A 26,774-nucleotide genomic window follows, 5' to 3' on the forward strand; every position below is an offset into this window, starting at 1 on the left:
TGGTCTTCCTACAATCAGGTCTTGACTAGGAATTGGCCTTAAGCTCAAAGACTTCTGGCTTCACTGTCCCTTGTAAAGACTTTTCTTCAGGGTGTAATCACATTAAGCCCCCATTGTAGCACCCTGTACTTCTTTTGGATCTCATCTTAGTTCTCTCTGGTCTGCAGAACCCGCCCTCCCTTCCTTTAGATGACCTCTCCTGCAAAGTATCCATTTTGTTTTTAATCACGTCTGTCAGGCGTATCTCTGAGTTGGTGTCTCTCTCCTGTTAAGGAGTCGTTCTTACACCGAAGACCAGAGAGAATCTATCTCAAAGCTACAGCTTTGATCTGATAGACGGAATCCCTATTTATCCTTTGCTTGGGACCCTTCTTCCAAGTCCACCATCGGGAGATAGATAAGAATTTTGATCACTAGAGCTTAAACTCTCAAGGACATATCTCTTCTTGTGCTTTTACAATCCAAATTCCACCAGATTCGTGGGAGTTTCTTGGCCATTTTGGCACAATACCTCTGTAACACAAATCTGCAAGGCTACCTGGCACCCTGTCCTCTGTTCATACCTTTTCAAAATTCTACTTCTTCTACTAGCTGGATGACTGATCTTCTGCGGATGCATCTTTCGTCTGCAAGGTTTTTGCAGCGGCACTCTGAAATTGGGTCTGTTAACCCTTGTTTCTGTTGTTGGGCCAGTTGACACAGTTTGTTTGCCTAGTTGTTGCCCACCCTTCTCATTCATTGCTTGGGGATGTCCCAGGGTCTATGAGAACTTTGCCTGTATCCTATTATTTATGATTAAGATAAGATACATTTTGACTTAACTGTAATTTTTATATCTTGGAGTACATTTCTGGACACAGGGCACCCTTTCTTTCATTTCTTGGTTGCTCTGCATTTCTTGCTAAAAAACTGAGGACCCATGGAGTAGGGTGGGCCCATGGAGTAGGGCATACTCAAAAGTTTTCGTCTGAGTACTTTGCCTGTGTCTTGTACTGTACTTCAAGACATTTCAGAATTTATAGGTATGTCAAAATTCCTCTTATTGTTATGTACTGTTACTAGAGGTTCCAGAGAGCAACAGGTTCAAGAAATACTTGCGCTATGCAAGTAACACATGGGCTAACTAACAAACTGTACTGAGCACTTGTCGGCAAAGTTACTCCATTCAGACACTGAGCCCTGACCCCGCCCCCTCTCTCGCCCCTGATTGGCTGACTGACTTTGACAGCCATGGGAGCCAGTGGAGCCGCTGCTGTGTCTCAGCCAATCAGGGGGAGTGTCCCAGATGGCTTGGACATTTGTGGAGATCGCTGGAGAGAGATGGGGCTCAGGTAAGTAATTAGGGGGTACTGGGGCGGCTGCTACACACAAGGTTTTTTCTCAATGTATATAATGCATTAAGTTAAAAAAAAAAAACCTTCTGCCTTTACAACTCCTTTAAATATAAATTATACATAAAAAAGTGGATTTTACTAATGCTTTAAAGTAAAGCAAGATCTTAAAGAAAGATATGCATTTCAAAGCAGCTCTGAAAATTGTTGTCCTGTTGAATGTGGGTTCAGAAGCCATCTATTTATGAGTTTGAGTCATGTATTACAAAATGCCACTCCAATTTTACTTGTGAATAATCAATGGAAAGTACCAGCAGATCACTTGATCCAATGTTTTTTTAGCTCCACAGCAAGTTATTAGAGACAGAGCGCCAGCTTGGGGAAGCTCATGGAAGGCTCAAAGAGCAGAGACAGCTGTCTGCTGAGAAACTGATGGACAAGGAACAGCAGGTGGCAGATTTACAGCTCAAGCTTTCACGTGCCGAGGAGCAGGTCTGTGTGTTTACTTATGTCTGTATTTCTAGCTGCTTCCTGGCTGTTAATGTTTGTACCCTTCACCTTTTTTATAAAGCACTGAACATCTTACATCAGCTCATTCTACTATATTTATTATGTGTGTGCTGTTGCACATGCAAAATTTTGTAGCTTATTTATTACTTCATACTACCCTATGTTTGTTCATCAAGTAGTAATGGAGTTATAATTGTGACATAAATCCATCACTTTTGATGTAAAACATTTTAGCAAGCAAAAACATAGTTTTAGATTAAGCCCCAGTTCACACTGACTCATCACATGTGATTCCCGCGGGAATCGCACCGCATTCCTGTGCAAATCACATGGGATTCTGTGCGGTTTGAGCCCATTGATTTTAAATGGCTCAAATCGCACCGCATCCACATGAGAAAGGTGCAGGCAGCTTTTTTTTGTTCACACTGGAACCGGCATGGGTGTTCGTACTTATGCGATTCGGTTCAGTCAAACGCACTGAATTTTGAGAGCTGTTTTTGGGGTGTTATTAACTTTTAATTGAAACCCACAGCAGATCGCATGAACACATTGCGATTGCTATGCGGTGCAGGAAACGCACAGGAATCAATATGTTTCCCACATTGCATCAGTGTGAACAGGGCTAAAAGGAACTCTGCACCTACGCTAGCACACTTTAATGTGCACAATTGGAAGAAGAAGCCCATGCTTCAAGCAATACCCCTGCAAATCTTTACTGGCAAGATATTCAGCATTTTAGATACACAAAGGAACCCTTTATTCAAATTGCCCCCAAAACATCAGATGCCTTCACTGCAAAAATTTGTTGACTTTGCTTGGAGACGAGGCCTTTTCTTTTGGGGCCACCGCTGGCTGGGAATCCAGAATTCCTGTATGGCTAATGAGATGTGTGTGCAGGATGTACACATCTAAAATTTTATTGTGCACAGATGTATGAAATACATGTTTTGCATGTGTATCTGAGGTGCTTCCATTAATTTCTAATGTGCCCCAATGCACTTTAGCGCAGTATAAAACAGGCTTGACCCTTTGAGGCACCAAAGCGCATATCTGTGAATACACATGTGCATTTTGGAGAAAGGGTCAGTGGAAATAACATGCCCTTGGTGTAAATGGACATTACCTTTTTAAGCATTGTTTTTACAGTGTTTGTTAGTTGCTTTTGCCACTTCTTGGTGCAGTTCCACACTTTATTTTGTCTCTGATCCACACAAAGTTTGTGTTCTCAAATATTTTCTGCAAAGCTCATGCTGGAGGTGAAATCTTTAATTACATTTCCTAGTCCAGATAAAACTTTTTACCTGTTAATTGAATGATGACCCTTGCTTATGGAATAGAAAAATTGGATAACCCCCAATTGGGACTTTAAATTGACAACAACACTATGGATTATATAAAAATCTTTTTATTTATACAAAATGAAAAAAATATAAAAAATCATCACAAGATGATTGCTAAAACATACATAGACATAAAACACAACTACAATTAACACAATGTGTTGCAAAATCCAAATCCTCCTCATACAACAGTACTTATATTAAGTAGTTTATCTACAGTATCCGAAAAATACTTTCTGTCTAAACTACGTGGCATGTTCACCAATGCCAGGAGCCTAGCGGACAAGATGGGTGAACTAGAGATACTGTTGTACGAGGAGGATTTGGATTTTGGTGGAATTTCAGAGACTTGGTTCAACAGCTCTCATGATTGGCTGGCAACCATTCAAGGTTATACTCTTTATCGCAGGGATAGAGAGGGTAAAGAAGGGGGAGGGGTATGCCTGTATATCAAGAATAATGTACAGGTGAATGTGGGAGATGACATCGCTAAGGGACCTAGGGAGGAGGTGGAATCCTTATGGGTAGAGCTCCAAAGGGATAAAGCTAAGGGGAAAATAATACTGGGAGTATGCTATAGGCCCCCTAACCTGAGGGAGGAGGGGGAGGTGGACCTCCTATCACAATTTGGATTAGCAGAAAGGATGAGAAGTGTTATCATAATGGGGGATTTTAATTATCCAGGCATAGACTGGGCGGAGGGAACCACGCATTCGTCTAATGCCCCGTACACACGGTCGGATTTTCCGATGGAAAATGTCCGATCGGAGTGTGTTGTCAGAAATTCCGACCGTGTGTGGGCTCCATCGGACATTTTCCATCGGATTTTCCGACACACAAAGTTGGAGAGCAGGAGATAAAATTTTCCGACAACAAAATCCGTTGTCGGAAATTCCGATCGTGTGTACACAAATCCGACGGACAAAGTGCCACGCATGCTCAGAATAAATAAAGAGATGAAAGCTATTGGCCACTGCCCCGTTTATAGTCCCGACGTACGTGTTTTACGTCACCGCGTTCAGAACGATCGGATTTTCCGACAACTTTGTGTGACCGTGTGTATGCAAGACAAGTTTGAGCCAACATCCGTCAGAAAAAATCCATGGATTTTGTTGTCGGAATGTCCGAACAAAGTCCGACCGTGTGTACGCCCTATTAGGCTCGCCAGTTCCTAAATGTCTTGCAGGACAATTTTCATGGGTCACATGGTAGACGCACTAACTAGAAATAAAGCGTTACTATATCTACTGATTACCAACAATACAGACCTGATCACAGATGTGGAAACATGGGGAAATTTAGGAAACCAACTTTCCTAAACTACGAACCTTGCTAAAAGATATAAATTGGGATAAAATCTTAGGAACAAAGAACACGAAGGAGATGGGTTCAGAGCATATTAAATAAAGGCAATAGCCAGTGCATCCCATTGGGTAATAAATTTAAAAGAGCGAACAAAAGTCCTGGATGGCTTATTGCCATTGTAAAAATGCAGAGCAAAAGAGAAGGCCTTCAAAATATACAAGGTTGAGGGATCATCATCAGCATTCAAACTTTATAAAGAATGCAACAAGAAATGTAAGGGTGCAGACCAGTTATCCTAACATCAATAGTATGCAAGCCCTTGGAGGGGATGATAAGGGACTATATACAAGATTTTAGTAATGAAAACGGTATCATTAGCAGTAATCAGTAATTAGCACCAATATTTAAAAAAGGCCCAATATATATCCCTGGGAAGTACAGACCAGCTAGCCTAACATCAATAGTATGCAAGCCCTTGGAGGGGATGATAAGGGACTATATACAAGATTTTAGTAATGAAAACGGTATCATTAGCAGTAATCAGCATGGATTCATGAAGAATCATTCTTGCCAAACCAATCTATTAACTTTCTGTGAGGAGGTGAGTTTCCATGTAGATAAAGGAAGGCTCGTAGACGTGGTGTATCTGGATTTTGCAAAAGCATTTGACACCGGTACCCATAAACTTTACTGTGCAAAATAAGGTCCTTTGGCATGGACCATAGGGTGAGTACATGGATTGAAAACTGGCTACAAGGGCGAGTTCAGAGGGTGGTGTTAAATGGGAATGGTCAGGGATGGCTAGCGTGGTCCCCCAAGGTTCTGTGCTGGTACCAATCCTATTTAATTTGTTCATAAACAACCTGGAGGATAGGGTAAACCGTTAAATCTCTGTATTTGCGAAGGATACTAAGCTAAGCAGGGCAATAACTTCTCTGCAGGATGTGGAAACCTTGCAAGAAAGATCTGAACAAATTAATGGGGTGGGCAACTACATGGCAATTGAGGTTTAATGTAGAAAAATGTAAAATAATGCATTTGGGTGGCAAAAATATGAATGCAATCTATACACTAGGGGGAGAATTTCTGGGGAATCTAGGATGGAAAAGGACTTGGGGGTCCTAGTAGATGATAGGCTCAGCAATGGCATGCAATGCCAAGCTGCTGCTAACAAAGCAAACAGAATATTGGCATGAAAAAGGGATTAACTCCAGGGATTAACTCCAGGGATAAAGCGATAATTCTCCCACTCTACAAGACTCTGGTCCGGCCGCACCTGGAGTTTGCTGTCCAGTTCTGGGCACCAGTCCTGAGGAAGGATGTACTGGAAATGGAGCAAGTACAAAGAAGGGCAAAAAAGCTAATAAAGGGTCTGGAGGACATTGGTTATGAAGAAAGGTTGCGAGCACTGAACTTATTCTCTCTGGAGAAGAGACGCTTGAGAGGGGATATGATTTCAATTTACAAATACCATACTGGTGTGAACCCCACAATAGGGATAAAACTTTTTTTGCGGAAGGGAATTTAACAAGACACGTGGCCACTCATTAAAATTAGAAGAAATAAGGTTTAACCTTAAACTATGTAGAGGGTTCTACTGCAAGAGCGGCAAGGATGTGGAATTCCCTTCCACAGGTTGTGGTCTCAGCAGGGGGGGGCATCGATAGTTTAAAAAACTATTAGATAAGCATCTGAACGACCACAACATACAGGGATATACAATGTAATACTGACATATAATCACACACATAGGTTGGACTTGATGGATTTGTGTCTTTTTTCAGCCTCACCCACTATGTAACTATGTAACTTTCTGGTAGCCAACGTCCAAGAAAAGCTTTCCGGTAGCCGACGCGTTTCAGGATTAAAGCCCTTTCATCAGGGGTATTTATATAGGAGAATTTTGATTCAAGATATGGTGAATGGAACAGCAATCGTGTACACAGAATATTCAGGCAAGAAAAGAAGAAAGGAATTCTCGTTGTCAGTGGATGGCGTATATGGAGGTCTAGTTTAATCTCATGATTGAGGGTGTCATAGCCAACAGGCAATAGCGTGTCACCAGTACATTAGGCAAGAGGATGTACAGCTAGGTACAAGCTCTAAAAAGGGTCTCGTGATAAAGGTCAGGTCAGGCTTTTGCAAAGGACCTAAGTCAATGATAGGAGCTGCATTGAGATAATGTCTATCGCTCCTTATGCTGTGTAAGGGGGGTCCGTAGGGCACACCATCCAATCTGGCAGAGTCTGCCATCTTGTGATGATTTTTTATATATTTTTTTTAATTTTGTATAAATAAAACGATCTTTATATAATCCATAGTATTGTTGCCAATTTAAAGTACCAATTGGGGGTTATCCAAATTTTCTATGTACACAGGGATGTGGCAAACTCACTAATTGTTGTGGTACGGTGAAAATATTTATCTTGCTTATGGAATGGTAACAAGCAAAAAAAAACTCTTTAAAGGAAACTATTACTGAGTGAAATATGGAGGTCGACATAATTGACTTCCTTCTGAAAATGTTAGTTGTCTGGCTGTGTCTAGTCTCGATGTTTTCTGATTCACTGATCTGAAATAAGCATGAAGCTAGTGAAGTCAGAATAGTTTGAATGCCTCATCTACCTACTTGCCCTTTTACTTATTCCAGATCAAAGTATTGAAGCTTTTTGATCAAAATAACAGCCAGGCAACTAGCTTTGTCAAAAGGGAAATTCTGTATTGGTAGCCTTTGTATTGTCTTAATATAGATTTCTTGTGTCTGTGTTTGATAAAGGGTAGAACTGTTGGAATAGTGTTGCCCAAACAGCAAAGTGTCAATATAAATTCGAAACCTCAGAAACCCTATAGATTTTTTTTTTTTTTCTTACATGTTTTATATAACCTCTGTGGACTTACACATAGTGTATACTGATTGATTCTACAGCTAAAAGAAAAAATCACTACATCAACTGACTTACAGCATCAGCTGGAGAAATTAAAACAACAGCACCAAGAGCAACAGACTGCTCAACAGACCACTACGTCCAAACTGAGAGAAGCACAGGTAAACAAGACTCCACTTATTCCTAATCACATTTTCTCTTTGTATGGCCAATTGGTGCATAAGATGGATGCATTATTTCCATTTTGGGAGGTTTGAATCTTTTTTTTTTTTTTTTTTTTTAATTGTTGTCTGTGTCCCCATTGGGGAAATTCAACCTGTTTTTGGTTTTGGTTACCATTGTCAACAGAGCAAAAAATACAACATTTTCCAGTTTAAAGCCATAATATATACAGCGTAAACCTCAGTTCTGTATGTGCAACAATAATTGTCACAGCCATTTGTGCACTCTTTAAATCATCAGTGCAATAAACCAACAGTTCTCTTTTTTTTTTTCTTCTATGCATAAATAAAAAAAAAATAAAGTGCTTTAAATCAGTCCAAAGTGTGTAACTTATGTATTTCATCAATCTTTAGTAAGTGCAGCAGTGATTCCTTTAAATCAAATGTCTCCTTTGGTGCAAAGTGCACTTTTAATCCGTGCTTTCCCTGCACCCTCTATAAAAGAGATGCTTTACAAATACAGTGCCTTGAAAAAGTTTTCATACCCCCTGAAATTTTCCACATTTTGTCATGTTACACGCAAAAACGTAAATGTATTTTATGTGACAGACCAACACAAAGTGGCTCACAATTATGAAGTGAAAGGAAAATGATAAATCGTTTTCAACGTTTTTTACAAATAAATATCTTAAAAGTGGGGCGGGCATTTGTATTCAGCCTCCTTTACTCTGATACCCTTAACTAAAATCCAGTGGAACCAATTGCCTTCAGAAGTCACCTAATTAGTAAATAGAGCCCATCTGTGTGTATTTTAATCTCAGTATAAATAAAGCTGTTCTGTGAAAGCCCTCAGAGGTTTGTTAGAGAACCTTTAGGGAACAAGCAACATCATGAAGGCCAAGGAACACACCAGACATGTCAGGGATAAATAAAGTTGTGAAGAAGTTTAAAGCAGAGTTAAGTTATAAAAAAATATCCCAAGCTTTGAATATCTCATGGAGCACCATTCAATCCATCATTCTAAAATGGAAAGAGTATGGCACAACTGCAAAAATACCAAGACATTGCCGTCTACCTAAACTGACAGGCTGGGCAAGGAGAGCATTAATCAGAGAAGCAGCCAGGAGCCCATGGTAACTCTAGAGGAGCTGCAGAGATCCACAGCTTAGGTGGGAGAATCTATCCACAGGACAACTATTGGTCGTGCACTCCACAAATCTGGCCATTATGGAATAGTGGCAAGATAAAAGCCATTGTTGAAAGAAAGCCATTAGAAGTCCCGTTTGCAGTTTGCGAGAAACCATGTGGGGGACACAGCAAACATGTGGAAGAAGGTGCTCTGGTTAGATGAGACCAAAATTGAACTTTTTGGCCTAAAAGCAAAACGTGTGGCGAAAAATCAACACTGCACGTCACCCCGAACACACCATCCTCACCGTGAAACATGGCAGTGGCAGCATCATATTGTGGGGATGCTTTTTGTTCAGCAGGGACAGGGAAGCTGGTCAGAGTTGATGGGAAGATGGATGGAGTCAAATACAGGACAATCTTAGAAGAAATCCTGTTAGAGTCTGCAAAAGACTTCAGACTGGGCCGGAGGTTCACCTTCCAGCAGAACAAGGACCCTAAATATACAACCAGAGCTACAATGGAATGGTTTAGATCAAACCATATTCATGTGTTCGAATGGCCCAGTGAAAGTCCAGACCTAAATCCAATTATGTGGCAAGACTTTGAACATTGCAGTTCACAGATGCTCTCCATCCAGTCTGACAAAGCTTGAGCTATTTTGCAAAGATGAATGGGCACAAAAATGTCACTCTCTAGATGTGCAAAGCTGGTAGAGACATCCCCAAAAAAACTTGCAGCTGTAATTGCAGTGAAAGGTGGTTCTACAAAGTATTGACTCAGGGGGGCTGAATACAAATGCACACCACACTTTTTACATATTTATTTGTAAAAAAGTTTTAAAAACCATTTATCATTTTCTTTCTACGTCACAGTTTATGTGCCAGTTTATGTTGGGCTATTACAATAAAATACAATTACTTTTTTGGTTGTAATATGACAAAATGTGGAAAATTTCAAGGGGGGATTGAATACTTTTTCAAGGCACTCTACCTCACGTTTCAGAATCAGCTGCACTCATTTGTTTAAAGGATACAAGCTGCTTGACCTCCATTTTGCACTATACACTTGAAATATAAATACTGAAATCCCTGAATGGAAATAAGTGGATAGGGGAGTATTTACCTGCGCACTCAAAAAAGCTGTGTCTGCATTGGTGCTGCAGCCCATGTTACTGGCAGCGGCGACCTTTCCAAGTGGAGTTCTACAAATGTTTGCAAATGTTTAAGCAAAAGACAGTTTCCTATCTTTTCAGAGATAATATGAACTTTGTTAAAAGTAATTTTGAAATGAGTAAAATCTTCAGTAAGGGAACTAACATTATCACCTTTAACATGGACCTTTTAGAATGATCTTGAGCAAGTGTTACGTCAGATTGGGGACAAAGACCAAAAGATCCAAAACCTAGAGGCCTTACTGGAGAAGAGCAAAAAAAATATTTCCCTGCTTGAGAAGGAGCGTGAAGATCTTTATGCTAAAATTCAAGCAGGTGAAGGAGAGACTGCTGTTCTTAACCAACTGCAAGAGAAGAACCACACTCTGCAAGAACAGGTATTTGGCAGACTAATTTTGTTACCAGTTAATTGGTTAACATTTTCATTATACCCAAAGCACTCTTATATTGAGAGACTTAATCAGGTATGTATTCTGTCCCTCTTCGTTAGGATGCCTTTTCTATTTTTCTGTAGTTTACTTTTTTTCTAGTTGATTTATGTATAGAGCCTTGGGCTTAGGGTCTTTGTGGAGCAGAAAGGAATTTATAAACAAAACAACCTAAAGAAGGCACTGTTAGGTGAATGCTGTTAATGCTGGACTCAAGGCAAACTGCTAATTAAATGAAATGCATACTGTATATAGAAGCTGTTTTATCTGCCAAATGATTTGTACTTCTGAAATTTAGACAGTCCTGTTTTTTCTTTAATGTTATCTTTATTTGTAAAACAGAGAACACAGCATAGCCAACAATGCCCTACTTATGAGGGCTTGCAATTAAAATAACAGGGGTAAATGCATCGGCATATATAGGTACAAAAACAGGACATAAAAAGGAAGGAAAGGAAAACTAGGGATATATAAAACACGAGCCCCATGTTGAGGGCCAATTCTAGCACCTCAGGGCATCTCACCATGAAGCGGCCACAGGGGATCCCACCGGCACCACCACCGGAGGAGGGGGGGCAATGAAGCCTCCATCAAACCTCCATCCAGGGGTAATGCCACCAAGGCCCATCGCCGCTAATGTAGGGAAACCATAGGTCAGCTGTGTCACCCAGTGCAATATACATAGCACAACGAAAACACAAACTTAAACAAAAACACAACATAAAACATAATTGCACACAATGATCCGGATCGCTGTGAAAGAATTAAAAAAAAAAAAAAAAAACATTGGACATGAGTGCGGAGACAGGTTCAGGTATTAGCTGCACAAGTCAAGTAGGTACTCTCAACGAGGGGATCTGCCAACTCCAACAAAGCAACCTCCAGGCTGGATGGCACTGGCTCAGGATCAGTATTGTACACCTGCCAAGGTGCCCAAATACTAGTAAAGCGCTCACGTCTGTCCTTACACGTCGCTACCCACTCCTCTGCCTCCTTGATCTCAGCCACTTTCCTCTCTAGTGGGCACTTGTGGACGTTTCCAGTAGATGGGTACAAGTCGTCGGGACCCCAAGAGCGTCCTTTATCTGAGTTTTGATGTCTAACTAGAAAGGGCGAATTGCAGGGCATTTCCACCAGAGGTGAAGGAGTGTGCCCCTGTAACAACATCAGCGCCAGCAATGATCTGCGACCGAGACCTGACAGAGCTGCAGATACCCAGTACCAATGCATCAAGAGCTTATAGTTAGTCTCCTTGGTCCTGGATACCATGGCGCTAGAGTGTGTGTTATTTGTTCCACTAAGAACTCCAACTCAAGGTCACACTCCCACTCCCGAGTAAATGCCGGCTTTGGCATAGTAGACAGTCCTATTTGTATCTGCTGCAATTAAAGCGGAAGTAAACCCGTCCATAAAACAGTTTAATTTCCAGCACGTGCCGGAAATGTAACGCTCCCATTGGTTGTGCTCTCAACCAAATTGTCAAAAAATCCAATGGCTGGTGTCATAACTGATCACATGTCCAGCATCATGGCAGTTGTAGATTAAACAGGTAAAGATGGCAGCTTCCTTGGCTGAAAACGATTGGGGGGGGGTGGGGGGGGTGTTATTTACACTTTAACCACTTGCCGACCGCCGCACGACTATATACGTCGACAGAGCGGCACGGGCAGGCAAAAGGACGTGTATGTACGTCCTTGCCTGCCCGCGGGTGGGGGGTCCGATCGGACCCCCCCCCGGTGCCTGCGGCGGTCGGCAAATCTCCCCCGGCGATCGGAGGTGAGGGGGAGGCCATCCATTCGTGGCACCCCCCTCGCGATCGCTCTCAGCCAATGGGATCATTTCCCTGCCTCTGTATTGTACACAGAGGCAGAGGAAATGATGTCATCTCTCCTCGGCTCGGTATTTTCCGTTCCGGGCCGAGGAGAGAAGACTGCAATGTAAGTGCACAACACACACACACACACAGTAGAACATGCCAGGCACACTAAACACCCCGATCCCCCCCCCGATCGCCCCCCGATCCCCCCCCAATCACCGCCCCCCCCCTGTCACAAACTGACACCAAGCAGGTTTTTTTTTTTTTTTTTTTTTCTGATTACTGTATTGGTGTCAGTTTGTGACAGTTACAGTGTCAGGGCAGTGAGTGTTAGGCCCCCTGTAGGTCTAGGGTACCCCCCTAACCCCCCCTAATAAAGTTTTAACCCCTTGATCACCCCCCGTCACCAGTGTCGCTAAGCGATCATTTTTCTGATCGCTGTATTAGTGTCGCTGGTGATGCTAGTTAGGGACGTAAATATTTAGGTTCGCCGTCAGAGTTTTATAGCGACAGGGACCCCCATATAATATCTAATAAATGTTTTAACCCCTTGATTGCCCCCTAGTTAACCCTTTCACCACTGATCACTGTATAACCGTTACGGGTGACGCTGGTTAGTTTGTTTATTTTTTATAATGTCAGGGCACCCGCCGTTTATTACCGAATAAAGATTTAGCCCCCTGATCGCCCGGCGGTGATATGCGTCGCCCCAGGCAGCGTCAGATAAGCGCCAGTACCGCTAACACCCACGCACGCAGCATACGCCTCCCTTAGTGGTATAGTATCTGTACAGATCAATATCTGATCCGATCAGATCTATACTAGCGTCCCCAGCAGTTTAGGGTTCCCAAAAACACAGTGTTAGCGGGATCAGCCCAGATACCTGCTAGCACCTGCGTTTTGCCCCTCCGCCCAGCTCGGCCCAGCCCACCCAAGTGCAGTATCGATCGATCACTGTCACTTACAAAACACTAAACGCATAACTGCAGCGTTCGCAGAGTCAGGCCTGATCCCTGCGATCGCTAACAGTTTTTTTGGTAGCATTTTGGTGAAATGGCAAGCACCAGCCCCAGGCAGCGTCAGGTTAGTGCCAGTACCGCTAACACCCACGCACGCACCGTACACCTCCCTTAGTGGTATAGTATCTGAACGCATCAATATCTGATCCGATCAGATCTATACTAGCGTCCCCAGCAGTTTAGGGTTCCCAAAAACGCAGTGTTAGCAGGATCAACCCAGATACCTGCTAGCAACTGCGTTTTACCCCTCCGCCCGGCCCAGCCCAGCCCAGCCCACCCAAGTGCAGTATCGATCGATCACTGTCACTTACAAAACACTAAACGCATAACTGCAGCGTTCGCAGAGTCAGGCCTGATCCCTGCGATCGCTAACAGTTTTTTTTGTAGCGTTTTGGTGAACTGGCAAGCACCAGCCCCAGGCAGCGTCAGGTTAGTGCCAGTAGCGCTAACACCCACGCACGCACTGTACACCTCCCTTAGTGGTATAGTATCTGAACTGATCAATATCTGATCCGATCAGATCTATACTGGCGTCCCCAGCAGTTTAGGGTTCCCAAAAACGCAGTGTTAGCGGGATCAGCCCAGATACCTGCTAGCACCTGCGTTTTGCCCCTCCGCCCGGCCCAGCCCAGCCCACCCAAGTGCAGTATCGATCGATCACTGTCACTTACAAAACACTAAATGCATAACTGCAGCGTTCGCAGAGTCAGGCCTGATCCCTGCGATCGTTTACAGTTTTTTTGGTAGCGTTTTGGTGAACTGGCAAGCGCCAGCGGCCTAGTACACCCCGGTCGTAGTCAAACCAGCACTGCAGTAACACTTGGTGACGTGGCGAGTCCCATAAGTGCAGTTCAAGCTGGTGAGGTGGCAAGCACAAGTAGTGTCCCGCTGCCACCAAGAAGAAGACAAACACAGGCCCGTCATGCCCATAGTGCCCTTCCTGGTGCATTCGCCAATCCTAATTGGGAACCCACCACTTCTGCAGCGCCCGTACTTCCCCCATTCACATCCCCAACCAAATGCAGTCGGCTGCATGAGAGGCATTTTTATGTCCTCCCGAGTACCCCTACCCAACGAACCCCCCCAAAAAAGATGTTGTGTCTGCAGCAAGCGCGGATATAGGCGTGACACCCACTATTATTGTCCCTCCTGTCCTGACAATCCTGGTCTTTGCATTGGTGAATGTTTTGAACACTACCATTCACTAGTTGAGTATTAGCGTAGGGTACAGCATTCCACAGACTAGGCACACTTTCACAGGGTCTCCCAAGATGCCATCGCATTTTGAGAGACCCGAACCTGGAACCGGTTACAGTTATAAAAGTTACAGTTACAAAAAAAGTGTAAAAAAAAAAAAAAAAAAACACAAACAAAAATATAAAATAAATAATAGTTGTCGTTTTATTGTTCTCTCTCTCTTTATTCTCTCTCTATTGTTCTGCTCTTTTTTACTGTATTCTATTCTGCAATGTTTTATTGTTATTATGTTTTATCATGTTTGTTTTTCAGGTATGTAATTATTTATACTTTACCGTTTACTGTGCTTTATTGTTAACCATTTTTTTGTCTTCAGGTACAGCATTCACGACTTTGAGTGGTTATACCAGAATGATGCTTGCAGGTTTAGGTATCATCTTGGTATCATTCTTTTCAGCCAGCGGTCGGCTTTCATGTAGAAGCAATCCTAGCGGCTAATTAGCCTCTAGACTGCTTTTACAAGCAGTGGGAGAGAATGCCCCCCCCCCCCCACCGTCTTCCGTGTTTTTCTCTGGCTCTCCTGTCTCAACAGGGAACCTGAGAATGCAGCCGGTGATTCAGCCAGCTGACCATAGAGCTGATCAGAGACCAGAGTGGCTCCAAACATCTCTATGGCCTAAGAAACCGGAAGCTACGAGCATTTTATGACTTAGATTTCGCCGGATGTAAATAGCGCCATTGGGAAATTGGGAAAGCATTTTATCATACCTATCTTGGTGTGGTCAGATGCTTTGAGGGCAGAGGAGAAATCTAGGGTCTAATAGACCCCAATTTTTTCAAAAAAGAGTACCTGTCACTACCTATTGCTATCATAGGGGATATTTACATTCCCTGAGATAACAATAAAAATGATTAAAAAAAAAAAAAAATGAAAGGAACAGTTTTAAAATAAGATAAAAAAGCAAAAAAATAATAAAGAAAAAAAAAAAAAAAAAAAAAAAAGCACCCCTGTCCCCCCTGCTCTCGCACTAAGGCGAACGCAAGCGTCGGTCTGGCATCAAAAGTAAACAGCAATTGCACCATGCATGTGAGGTATCACCGCGACGGTCAGATCGAGGGCAGTAATTTTAGCAGTAGACCTCCTCTGTAAATCTAAAGTGGTAACCTGTAAAGGCTTTTAAAGGCTTTTAAAAATGTATTTATTTTGTTGTCACTGCACGTTTGTGCGCAATTGTAAAGCATGTCATGTTTGGTATCCATGTACTCGGCCTAAGATCATCTTTTTTATTTCATCAAACATTTGGGCAATATAGTGTGTTTTAGTGCATTAAAATGTAAAAAAGTGTGTTTTTTCCCCAAAAAATGCGTTTGAAAAATCGCTGCGCAAATACTGTGTGAAAAAAAAAAATTAAACACCCACCATTTTAATCTGTAGGGCATTTGCTTTAAAAAAATATATAATGTGTGGGGGTTCAAAGTAATTTTCTTGCAAAAAAAAATAATTTTTTCATGTAATCAAAAAGTGTCAGAAAGGGCTTTGTCTTCAAGTGGTTAGAAGAGTGGATGATGTGTGACATAAGCTTCTAAATGTTGTGCATAAAATGCCAGGACAGTTCAAACCCCCCCCAAATGACCCCATTTTGGAAAGTAGACACCCCAAGCTATTTGCTGAGAGGCATGTCGAGTCCATGGAATATTTTATATTGTGACACAAGTTGCGGGAAAGAGACAAATTATTATTTTTTTTTTTTTTTTTTGCACAAAGTTGTCACTAAATGATATATTGCTCAAACATGCAATGGGAATATGTGAAATTACACCCCAAAATACATTCTGTTGCTTCTCCTGAGTACGGGGATACCACATGTGTGAGACTTTTTGGGAGCCTAGCCACGTATGGGACCCCGAAAACCAAGCACCGCCTTCAGGCTTTCTAAGGGCGTAAATTTTTGATTTCACTCTTCACTGCCTATCACAGTCTTGGAGGCCATGGAATGCCCAGGTGGCACAAACCCCCCCCAAATGACCCCATTTTGGAAAGTAGACATCCCAAGCCTAAATGTATGACTAAAATTGAGTTTATTGGATTTTTTTTAGAACAAAAAGTAGAAAATATCATTTTTTTTCAAAATTTTCGGTCTTTTTCCGTGTATAGCGCAAAAAATAAAAACGGCAGAGGTGATCAAATACCATCAAAAGAAAGCTCTATTTGTGGGAAGAAAAGGACGCAAATTTCGTTTGGTTACAGCATTGCATGACCGCGCAATTAGCAGTTAAAGCGACGCAGTGCCAAATTGTAAAAAGTGCTCTGGTCAGGAAGGGGGTAAATCCTTCCGGGGCTGAAGTGGTTAAGTATTGTAGGTCTTGTCCTTCCCCTGCTCCTATCAGTATGCCCCTTGTTATGACATAAGCACTACAGAAAAACTGATTGGCTCCTTCTCCCTCCTCCATTCTGAGCTCTACTGTACAGGGATTGCAAGGGGCTGATGCTAAGCCAGATCCAGATACTTTAGCATTAAAAAAACAAACAAAAAAAAACATATATATATATATATATATATATATATATATATATATATATATATATATATATATATATATATATATATATATATATATATATATATATATATATATATATATATATGTGTGTGTGTGTATATATATATATATATATATATATATATATATAAAAAATATAATCTCACAAAAGTGAGTACACCCCTCACATTTTTGTAAATATTTTATTATATCTTTTCATGTGACAACACTGAAGAGATGACACTTTGCTACAATGAAAAGTAGTGAGTGTACAGATTGTATAACAGAGTAAATTTGCTGTCCCCTCAAAATAACTCAACACACAGCCATTAATGTCTAAACCGCTGGCAACAAAAGTGAGTACACCCCTAAGTGAAAATGTCCAAATTGGGCCCAAAGTGTCAAACTTTTGTGTGGCCATCACTATTTTCCAGCACTGCCTTAACCCTCTTGGGCATGGAGTTCCCCAGAGCTTCACAGGTTGCCACTGGAGTCCTCTTCCACTTCTCCATGACAACATCACGGAGCTGGTGGATGTTAGAGACCTTGCGCTCCTCCACTTTCCATTTGAGGAAGCCCCAGAGATGCTTAATAGGGTTTAGGTCTGGAGACATGCCTGGCCAGTCCATCATCTTTACCCTTAGCTTCTTTAGCAAGGCAGTGGTCATCTTGGAGGGATGTTTGGGGTTGTTATCATGTTGGAATACTGCCTTGTGGCCCAGTCTCTGAAGGAAGGGAATCATGCTCTGCTTCAGTATGTCGCAGTACATGTTGGCATTCATGGTTCCCTCCATGAACTGTAGCTCCCCAGTGCCGGCAGCACTCATGCAGCCCCAGACCATGACACTCCCACCACCATGCTTAACTGTAGGCAAGACACACTTGTCTTTGTACTCCTCACCTGGTTGCCGCAACACACGATTGACACCATCTAAACCAAATAAATTTATCTTGGTCTCATCAGACCACAGGACATGGTTCCAGTAATTCATGTCCTAAGTCTTCTTGTCTTCAGCAAACTGTTTGCGGGCTTTCTTGTGCATCATCTTTAGAAGAGGCTTCCTTCTGGGACGACAGCCATGCAGACCAATTTGATGCAGTGTGCGGTGTATCGACTGAGCACTGACAAGCTGACCCCACCCCTTCAAACTCTGCAGTAATGCTGGCAGCACTCATACATCTATTTCCCAAAGTCAACCTCTGGATATGACGCTGAGCACGTGCACTCAACTTCTTTGGTCGACCATGGCGAGGCCTGTTCTGAGTGGAACCTGTCCTGTTAAACTGCTGTATGGTCTTGGCCACCATGCTGCAGCTCAGTTTCAGGGTCTTGGCAATCTTCTTATAGCCTAGGCCATCTTTATGTAGAGCAACAATTCTTTTTTTTTAGATCCTCAGAGAGTTCTTTGCCATGAGGTGCCATGTTGAACTTCCAGTGACCAGTATGAGAGAGCGAGAGCGATAACGCACCTGCCCCCCATTCACACCTGAGACTTTGTCATTAATGAGTCACATGACACCAGGGAGGGAAAATGGCTAATTGGGCCCAATTTGGACATTTTCACTTAGGGGTGTACTCACTTTTGTTGCCAGTGGTAAAAAAAAAAAAGACATGGATCACGTTAAAGATGATGGAAGATATTACTGTAGAGCTTGTGGATAGGATTGTGCTGTTGAATAATATTGTACGAACGCTAAGTGATCCTATTATGGTGTGTGGGGGGTATATTATTATAGTACTAATTTTGAAATGTATTCTGGTACTGGTGATGAGGAATATTTTATGGTGCTGTTCCAGTGGAAAATATAATTGATGTCTGACTGTTCTGCTTATACAATGGCTTCAGTACTTTCTAAGGCACAGAGTAATTGGTATTTAGGTATATTAGGTGCTATGAATTAATTCTGACTTTCCTGGTCTATGTGCGGATTCTGGGTCTATGGCTCAGGTTATTGAAGCCAGATTCACCCATGCAAGTATGTATTCCTTTACCTAATACCCACACGTGTTGCTGTTTACCTGTAATAGGTCACACAGTTAACAGAGAAGTTGAAGAACCAATCAGAAAGTCACAAACAGGCACAAGAGGATTTACATGAACAAGTGCAGGAGCAGAAGTCTCAGCTTCGAGCATCACAAGACCGTGTCCTGTCTCTAGAGACCACCTTAGGGGAGCTTAATAGCCAGCTGAATGAGAGCAAAGAGAAAATTGGCCAGCTCGACTTACAGGTATTCTGAAGGCTCTTTTCATTAATGTTCTTACAGAGGAATGAGAACTCATTTCTGTTTAATCATTTGAGAGGACTGCATTTGCTATATTGCCTATTAAAGAAAACATTTTCTAGTCATTTGTGTTTTTATTTTTCAAGCCATTAAATGAACCATTTTAAATAATGATATAATGGAAACCATGTTGTGATATTCAGACTTTACAATTACCAACAATGTGCTAGAAAAAATTCAATATTCTGTTATGGTAAGACTAAGCAAATGTACTATTCTGAGTGCAATACTAATGACCGCATCCCCCCCCCATCCTAGGTTATTTAATTAGCAAATTTAGATCAAGCTGCAGAGGCTCACCCAATTATTAATTTTAGAAGTAGTCTGACATCTTTGCAATGACTTCAACAGCTGTCATAAAACATAAAGCATCTTTATTAGCAGCAAAAAAAGGAACGTCTGAGCAATTACCGTATGTCTGATTTCTTTTTCTATATTTGGACTTGTATTAAGGAATGTATTATGTGTTATAGGTGACAGGGGAAATGTTTAGCTTTTATATTGTGCTATGTTTTGGAGCAGCCTGCTAAACATTTGCAACAAGATATTTTGGTAGCTTGCACAATAACCTGACTGCTTTAGTGTGCAAGATGCTTTTGTTACTTATTGAAGGCCTTTAGGGCCCTTTCAAAGAGGCGGACCTTAATGGGGTCTGCCTGTCAGTTATTCTAGCAGACCCGATCAGACCCTCCAGTCTCTTCTATGGGGCGGTGGGTGTCAATGGACGTGTTTGTCGACACCACCGACATTCGATCCAATCCTATCTGCTAAAAACAGACGAATGGGGATCCGTTCCCCATCCATCTAGCGGATCGGATCAGATGGCCATTGGGTGTAAATGGACCTTTAATACTAGATATTTTTTCTTCATTCAAGATTTTTGCTACATCACTGCTTGAGCTAGTCTCTATATGCAGCTTTTACATCTGAGGATCAGCCTGTAGGCTCTGCCAGTGCTGTCCATTATCTAGGATCCTTTGAAGCGCTAAGATCTTCAAGACCCTTGCGGTGCACCCGCTGTTCAGTCTTCCTTTATGGATGCTGAAAACATACTGACAAGATCCTAGTGGAGGATGAACTTGTTTTTAAGGACCCCACTGACAAGCAATTAGAGAGCATTTCCAGAGCTCTGTCCTCACTGGCAGAGGTCCTGCACTGCAACCTGTCTTAAGAATGTCTTTGATCTGCTTAACTCTAACAGACTGGTCTTACTATTAGAAAGGATTTCAACACTATGGCAGTTGATCCCTTGGTCATAGAGCATTTTAACTCATGCCTGCAACCTTGAGCAACCTCATTTGCTGTGTTAGTCTCCTGTCAGTGAACATGAACAGGACTTTTTGGCTAAAGTGTTGTCTGTGGCGCCTTCATGTAAAAAGTGCCTCTGCATGTCCTCATCAAGGATGCAAGGTGGCAAGAGGACTCATCTTAGCAACAGAAGCATAGGGCTCAATCTGGCCTGATTTACCCCTCGATAGAGACCAAGAAAAGCCCCCATTTCTCCAGCACATCGACTATTCCTATGTTTTGCTCTGGCTCCACTGCAATTCCAGTTTGTGGTCTTATTTTTTTTCATTTCTGGTGTTCACCAAGGTGCTGGCTCCTGTGCTATCCGTGCTATGCTCTTAGGACATACACATAGTGGGAATATCTAAAAGACTTTCAACTAGGGAAACACAGGCTTTAGTGAAATATGTAGCTCCGACTGTCCAGACCTTGCACATATTTCAATGGGATGCCTGGGATCTGAATTTGTTCCCTCTGCAATTCAAAAACCACCTTTTGAATCCAAGGGATATTCCTTTTTCCACTCTTATTCACATATTTGCCATCATCTCTAAGGCTCTGAGGAAGAAGGTCAAACCTTTGAAACGCGTAAGCCAGCGGCGGTCCGTGTGCCCCCCTCCTGGGACCTGGACAGCTGCCTACCACTGGAACTATTGCCTCTGTGCGTTTGATATGCAATTTTACCTGCGACTTTTGTGAGTAGCTTTTATCTTGTTTTTAATCTAATAAACTTGCCAAGGATAATGCACTAGGCTGGTGCGCTCTCTTTTTTCTCTCTTTTTCTTTCAATACTAGGACTATTCCATCCTTTGAAAGCAGCAAAGCCGAAGTTCTTAGTCCCTCTTGAACTTTTTTAGCCAACACACCAGTGCGCAAGAGTATTTCTTTTGTTTTTCTTGCCATCATCTCTGCATGGTTAGTGCCTAAGCTGGCAGCCTTAAAGAAACATTTCTTGCCTTTTCATAAAAAAAAAAAAAAAAAAGGCCCAGAACCTCCTTTCTGTCAAAGGTAGATTCAACCTTTCACTCCAACTAGGACATCATTCTTCCATCTCTCTGTCTGGGTCCAGTTCATCAGAAGGAGATCTCTTTCCATTGCTTGGGTGTAGTTCAGTCTGTGAGAGTTTATCTTGTAGCCACTGTTTCCTTCAGAAAGATTGACACTCTCTCACATTCCTGATGGTCCCAGTAAAGCCTAGTACACACTGATAGTTTTTTTGCCAGGGGCTGAATGTAAAAAGAACTGACAGCTCAGGTTGGAGCTGCTGTACTAACAATCTGATGTTAGTACATCGGTCTCCCCTGCTGTTGTGTTCTGATAGCAGGACACGCCCCAACCAGAACACTCCAGCTGATAGGGAGCTGGTCGGCAGACCTTTTTCAGTCATGCCCCTATGCCTAGCCAAGCGGCCGGCTTCTGTTGAACCGACTACAATACACACAGGCCAAATGTCAGGTGGTTTCTATTGAACCGGCCGATGCCACTCGACATTCGACCCGTGTGTAAGGGGCTTAAAGGTGAATCAGATTCTCATTTCGCTACTTCACAGTGGCTCAGAGAGACCATCATTCAAGCTTATGGTCTTATGGATGAGGTGCTACCCTTTCCTGTTGAGGCACACTCCACTAAACCTGTAAATGCCTCTTGGCTCCTTTAACATCAGGCTACTGTTTCTCAGATTTGTGAGGGTCTAACCTTGCCTCATCTGATGTCATTAGGCCCTCCAAAACGGCTCTTGGCTGTAAGCAGTCCCTAGTTCCATTTTTTTTATTTTTTTTTTTGTAAGCTTATTGACATTTTCTTTGTTGCCCACTCCTCAGGTGGACTGCTTTTTAACAGCCCAACAGTACAAGATCTGTGTGTCCCTCGATGGACGAGAAGAAAATAAGAATTTGTACATACCATAAATCCCTTATGCATATGCTAGTAGGCAGGATGTAAATGAATTTTAAGTAAATGTGTTGATTATGCCTTTATTAATGCTAATTGAACATTTCTAACTTGAGCTTTCCTTTGGGACAGGCCAACCCGCACGCTAAAACTGTGCCTTGCCTTTTTTGAAAACGTATTAATTACATTTCTTTCATCTCTATGCACTGCAGTGGAGCTTCAATGCAGTAAGATGCACTGGCATGAGTTAAGTTGTGGTTGGACAAAATTTCGGCCTTTCTGCGTTTTTACACAACGCACCACAACCCGCCTCAGTGCACATAACAAAAACTATTGTTTTCTGTGTGCTCTTGTGGTGAGCCTGCTTGGATCCATGCAGCTTAATGTAGGTCATCGCACATGGTGGGAACAAGCCCTTAAATTAGGATAGTTCTGCTTAATGTATACATAATGCTCAACAGTGATTTTCAGTTGCTTATTTCTCTAATGTTTTCAAACAATAGCTCAAGGCAAAGACGGAGCTACTGTTATCAGCGGAAGCTGCAAAAACTGCACAAAGGGTTGACTTGCAAAATCATTTGGATACAGCTCAAAATGCACTACAAGATAAGCAACAGGTAAAGATAATCTGATTACTTCCATGCATCTGTACATCGGTTTGTTATTGCTTGTGGATCATTCGTTTCTAGGATTGGAAGATTGAATTTCAGTGAGGAAATGTAATGTGTCAGTTCTTCTGCGCTCCAGTTGTTAAAGTGTTGGGGAGATTTTTTTAGGGCTTATGTGAGTGTTAGGATTAAAGAGTTTATTTTAGGTATTGGGGTTTATTTTTAGGGAAAAGTTTTAGGGAGATTAATTATTAGAGGCGAATTTTAAGGGTTCAGGTTAAAGTGTTTTTTATGCATTCTATGCATGAAGGTAAAAAACCTTCTGTGTGCAGTTCCCCCTGCAGCCCCCCCCCCCCCCTTTAATACTCACTTGTGCCCGATCCCGCAGAACCTCTCCCAGGTCTCTGCCTCATCATTGGCTCCCGCTGCTGTCAGTCACAGCCAGTGAGAAGAGAGCAAGGGGTGGGGCCAAGCACACATGTGCACAGAGGCGGCTCGGGAGTGAGCATGCATGAGTGCCCTCCCAAAGCAAGCAGCTTGTTATGGGGGAACTTAGCATAGGGGAGGGGCCAGGGTAGGTAGATAGGGCTGCTCTGTGCAAAACCATTACACAGAGCAGGTAAGTATATGTTTTATTAAAAAAATAATAATTGAACCTTGAAGCAAAAGAGACAGAGTGTTGAGACAAACCATTTACCACTAACAGAGGTGCTTACCATGGTCTGCTTTTATTCTTTAATGTAAAACCTAATATCCCAAAAGCTGCAGTTTAACTCTAAAGCAGAAGGAAGGAGGAGGAGATGCTGTTTGTAGCAAAAAAAAAATATTTTTTTTTCCAAAGGGGACAGGGAACCAGTGGAGCAAAGATTGTTTGTAAAAATGGATGAAGTGCCACTTTAATTTGTTAGACTAGCAGATTCAGTTTGAGTTGACTATCTAACACTTCATGCCCCCCCCCCCCCCCCCTCCTGCTAACACTACACTCTTCTAAGATTGACAGTGCTGCTGTCCTAAGGTGTTTTTGTTGCTCCTCCTTAGAGGAAGGGGCCACCCTAGGACAGGAAGTGTGGTACAGGCTGGATCCCTAGGTGAAAATGAGGAGGAAAAAAATGTTAAAAAAATGAAAACCAATGCAGCCAGCACATGTAAGGATTGGTAAGATGCAAATGCATTTTTCGTTCATAGGTTTACGCAATAGGTACGCAATAGAACACAGCTTTAAGCAATAGGTTCTTTTAATTTTCTGGGTCAGGTTAAAGCTGTATTACACCCAAAACCAAAAATATAATATATTGCCGCTTACTGATCTTTAGATGTAGTGGCTGTATTAGTTTTATCTTTTTTTAGGCTCTTTTTTTTTCTTCTGTTTTCTCCTAGTGATCTGGCCAGTAACACACTTCCTGTACAGACACTACTCTGGATGAATGAGCACAGGGGGCAGATTTGGACAGCAGCGTTGTCAGACTGGTGTAGGGGAGCGTTAGATACTAGAAGATTTGAATACAGTAACAAATTGAAGCTTAACTCCAGCTAATACTTTATAATCAGTTACAGCAAACAGATTTTTTTTTTCCTTTTTGGGATAACGGTTTTACATTTATAAAAGCTGATTATTTTAAGCACCCCTGCCAGTGTTAAATAGTCTGTCTCATCCCTGTAACTGCAAACATTTCTGTTGAAAAACAAAAGACTTACTGGCTAGATCACCAGATGACAATCCCCTCACCATCTGAAACCTCCCCAGAGCTCCCAGGGTTTTTCATTTTTTTTTTTAGATTAAAAAGCAGCCTGCAGTTTTCTAGCCTTTCCTGTGAATACACAGCTGCTTCCTTTGCAGTCTCAATGCCAGCAGGAGAGGGCATTCCTTCTGGACTAGTGGGCACGTAATGACATCTAAACGCCACTCTTCATGGAATATTGTGAGCCCAGCCTGTGTGATAATGTGGTGTGGCCCCTTTCACACGATCGGACCGTTTAGGTCCGCCTGTCAGTTTTGACGGCGGACCTGAATGGGCGCTCCATGTTAGCCTATGGAGCGACGGATGTCAGCGGAGACATGTCCGCTGACATCCGACCCCGTCCGATCCGCTAAAAGCAGACGGATGGCCCTACGTCCAGATCCGTCGCTATCGGATTGGGTGAGATCTGACGAAAACGGACATGCTGTCCGTTTTCATCCGATCCCTCCATAGGCAGCAGCCGCGCCTGACAAGCCCCTCCCCGCTCAGTGAGCAGAGAGGGACCCGTCATCCGCCGGCTCAGCAGAGATCAACGGAGAAATCTCCCGCTGAGCCGGCGGACTGAGGCGGGCTCTGTGGAAACGGAATCCGCCTCGTGTGAATGAGGCCTAAGTGACAGGCTGGGAAAAATTACATTAATATCGCTCTGCACATAGAGGACCCGTGACACTGGAGCAAGGAAGCAGCTGAGGACAGAGCTGTAAAGGGTAACAATAACTTTTTTCATTCAGTTCTTTCAATTTTAAGTGTTAAATGAGAGATTAAGGACTCATAGGGATAGTTTACGTAGGTGAAGGTTTAAGTTTTGGGTATACTTGTGGGTAAGGATTTTTCACCTGTCAGTGCTTGCAGGCTCCCCACAGAGAGCCAACATACTACAGTACTTGTAATTGAAAAGTTTTTTTTTTTGTTTGTTTGTTTTTTTTTAATTTACTGAGGGGTAGTGACCCATAAAATGTATGCTCTCTGTTTTTTCTTAGAGTATGGCCTACATTATGTCATGCTGTGCCCCTCATTTAAAATACACAATCTTATAATAATGCTTGATATTTTTTTATTGCATCTGATGAAACATGCATTTTTTCTTTTTAGGAATTAAATAAAGTCAGCACTCAGCTTGAACAAGTAACAGCAAAGTTACAAGAAAAGCAGGAGCACTGCACTCAGCTGGAGCAGAGTATTAAGGAATATAAAGAGAAATACCTCACTATGGAACAAAAGGCTGAAGCACTTGAAGGGCAAATTAAAGTGAGATATTAAAGATGACCTCCTTGTGGATGTGGTGGTTGCAATTTTAAAAAGCAAAATGTTATTTTAGATCCATTTTTAACAATGGCTCCTTTTGAACTTGTTTTAAGAAACCAGTGATCATTATACTCCATTAAAGCTGAACTTTGGGCTAGAAAAAAGTTACACTTTCTGTGGGGACACCCTCTACACCGCAATGGTTAAATGCTAGTTTTATGTAGAGGAATAGGAATAAGCACAAAACTTTATTCCTAACTATTCTCAACTCAAAAAGGCTGTGCTGACTTTAGGTTATGATTAAGAGCTAAGGCAAGTGTGAAACACTTCAACCTTTCAGTTGCCCACTGTGATCTTACTGCTTTTTTGTATGTTGCGTTTTCTACAATAAAGGTGTTTTTTTATTCCTGGAGTGTAGCCGTGCAGATTTTCCTTTTCTTTTCTGCAAGCTGGTCGGAGTGTATGTAAGGTTCAGCAGCAGTGGACCGACCTAGAGCAGCGTCCCTCTCTCTACATTGGCTGTGCTGACAGCAATGGCTTGAGGGCGTGCGGCCTCCAGCACACAGCCCCTAGTTGACCGCTTGAGCTGTGCATGCTCTCCTATGAGATTGTGTAAGGGGGGGGGGTCCCTTCCCTCAACTCAGGTCCTCTCTGAGCTGTGCAGTGTATGTGACATCAGATTCCTGCATTCTTCCTCTGTAAGCTCAGAAATCCTGTGTACAGTCTGGATGTAGAGATGAGAAGACTGCAGATAAACTGGTACAACTTATGTAGGAGGATTTGTTTGATATCTGTATATCACCTGAGGCTAGTTATTTCACTGGGTATATGTAAGGGTTTACAACCACTTTAAGTTAAGTGATATAAAATGGCTAAGTTAGATGAA

General features: G+C 42.3%; 2 protein-coding genes across 2 annotated transcripts in view; both read left to right on the forward strand.

Moving 5' to 3' along the window:
- The window catches only part of CEP83 (centrosomal protein 83), a 142,725-nt gene that overhangs the window by 52,726 nt on the left and 63,225 nt on the right, over positions 1 to 26,774 (forward strand). The window lies entirely within an intron of this gene.
- LOC141132117 (early endosome antigen 1-like) lies at positions 1,650 to 25,918 on the forward strand. The gene is made up of 6 exons (XM_073620172.1): positions 1,650 to 1,823; positions 7,413 to 7,532; positions 10,008 to 10,211; positions 18,865 to 19,065; positions 22,800 to 22,913; positions 25,736 to 25,918. The coding sequence occupies exons 1-6, from the start codon at positions 1,764 to 1,766 to the stop codon at positions 25,901 to 25,903; spliced, it is 867 nt and encodes a 288-aa protein (XP_073476273.1). The 5' UTR covers positions 1,650 to 1,763; the 3' UTR covers positions 25,904 to 25,918.

This window comes from Aquarana catesbeiana, linkage group LG03, assembly GCF_042186555.1.
Source record: "Aquarana catesbeiana isolate 2022-GZ linkage group LG03, ASM4218655v1, whole genome shotgun sequence".
NCBI lineage: Eukaryota > Metazoa > Chordata > Amphibia > Anura > Ranidae > Aquarana > Aquarana catesbeiana.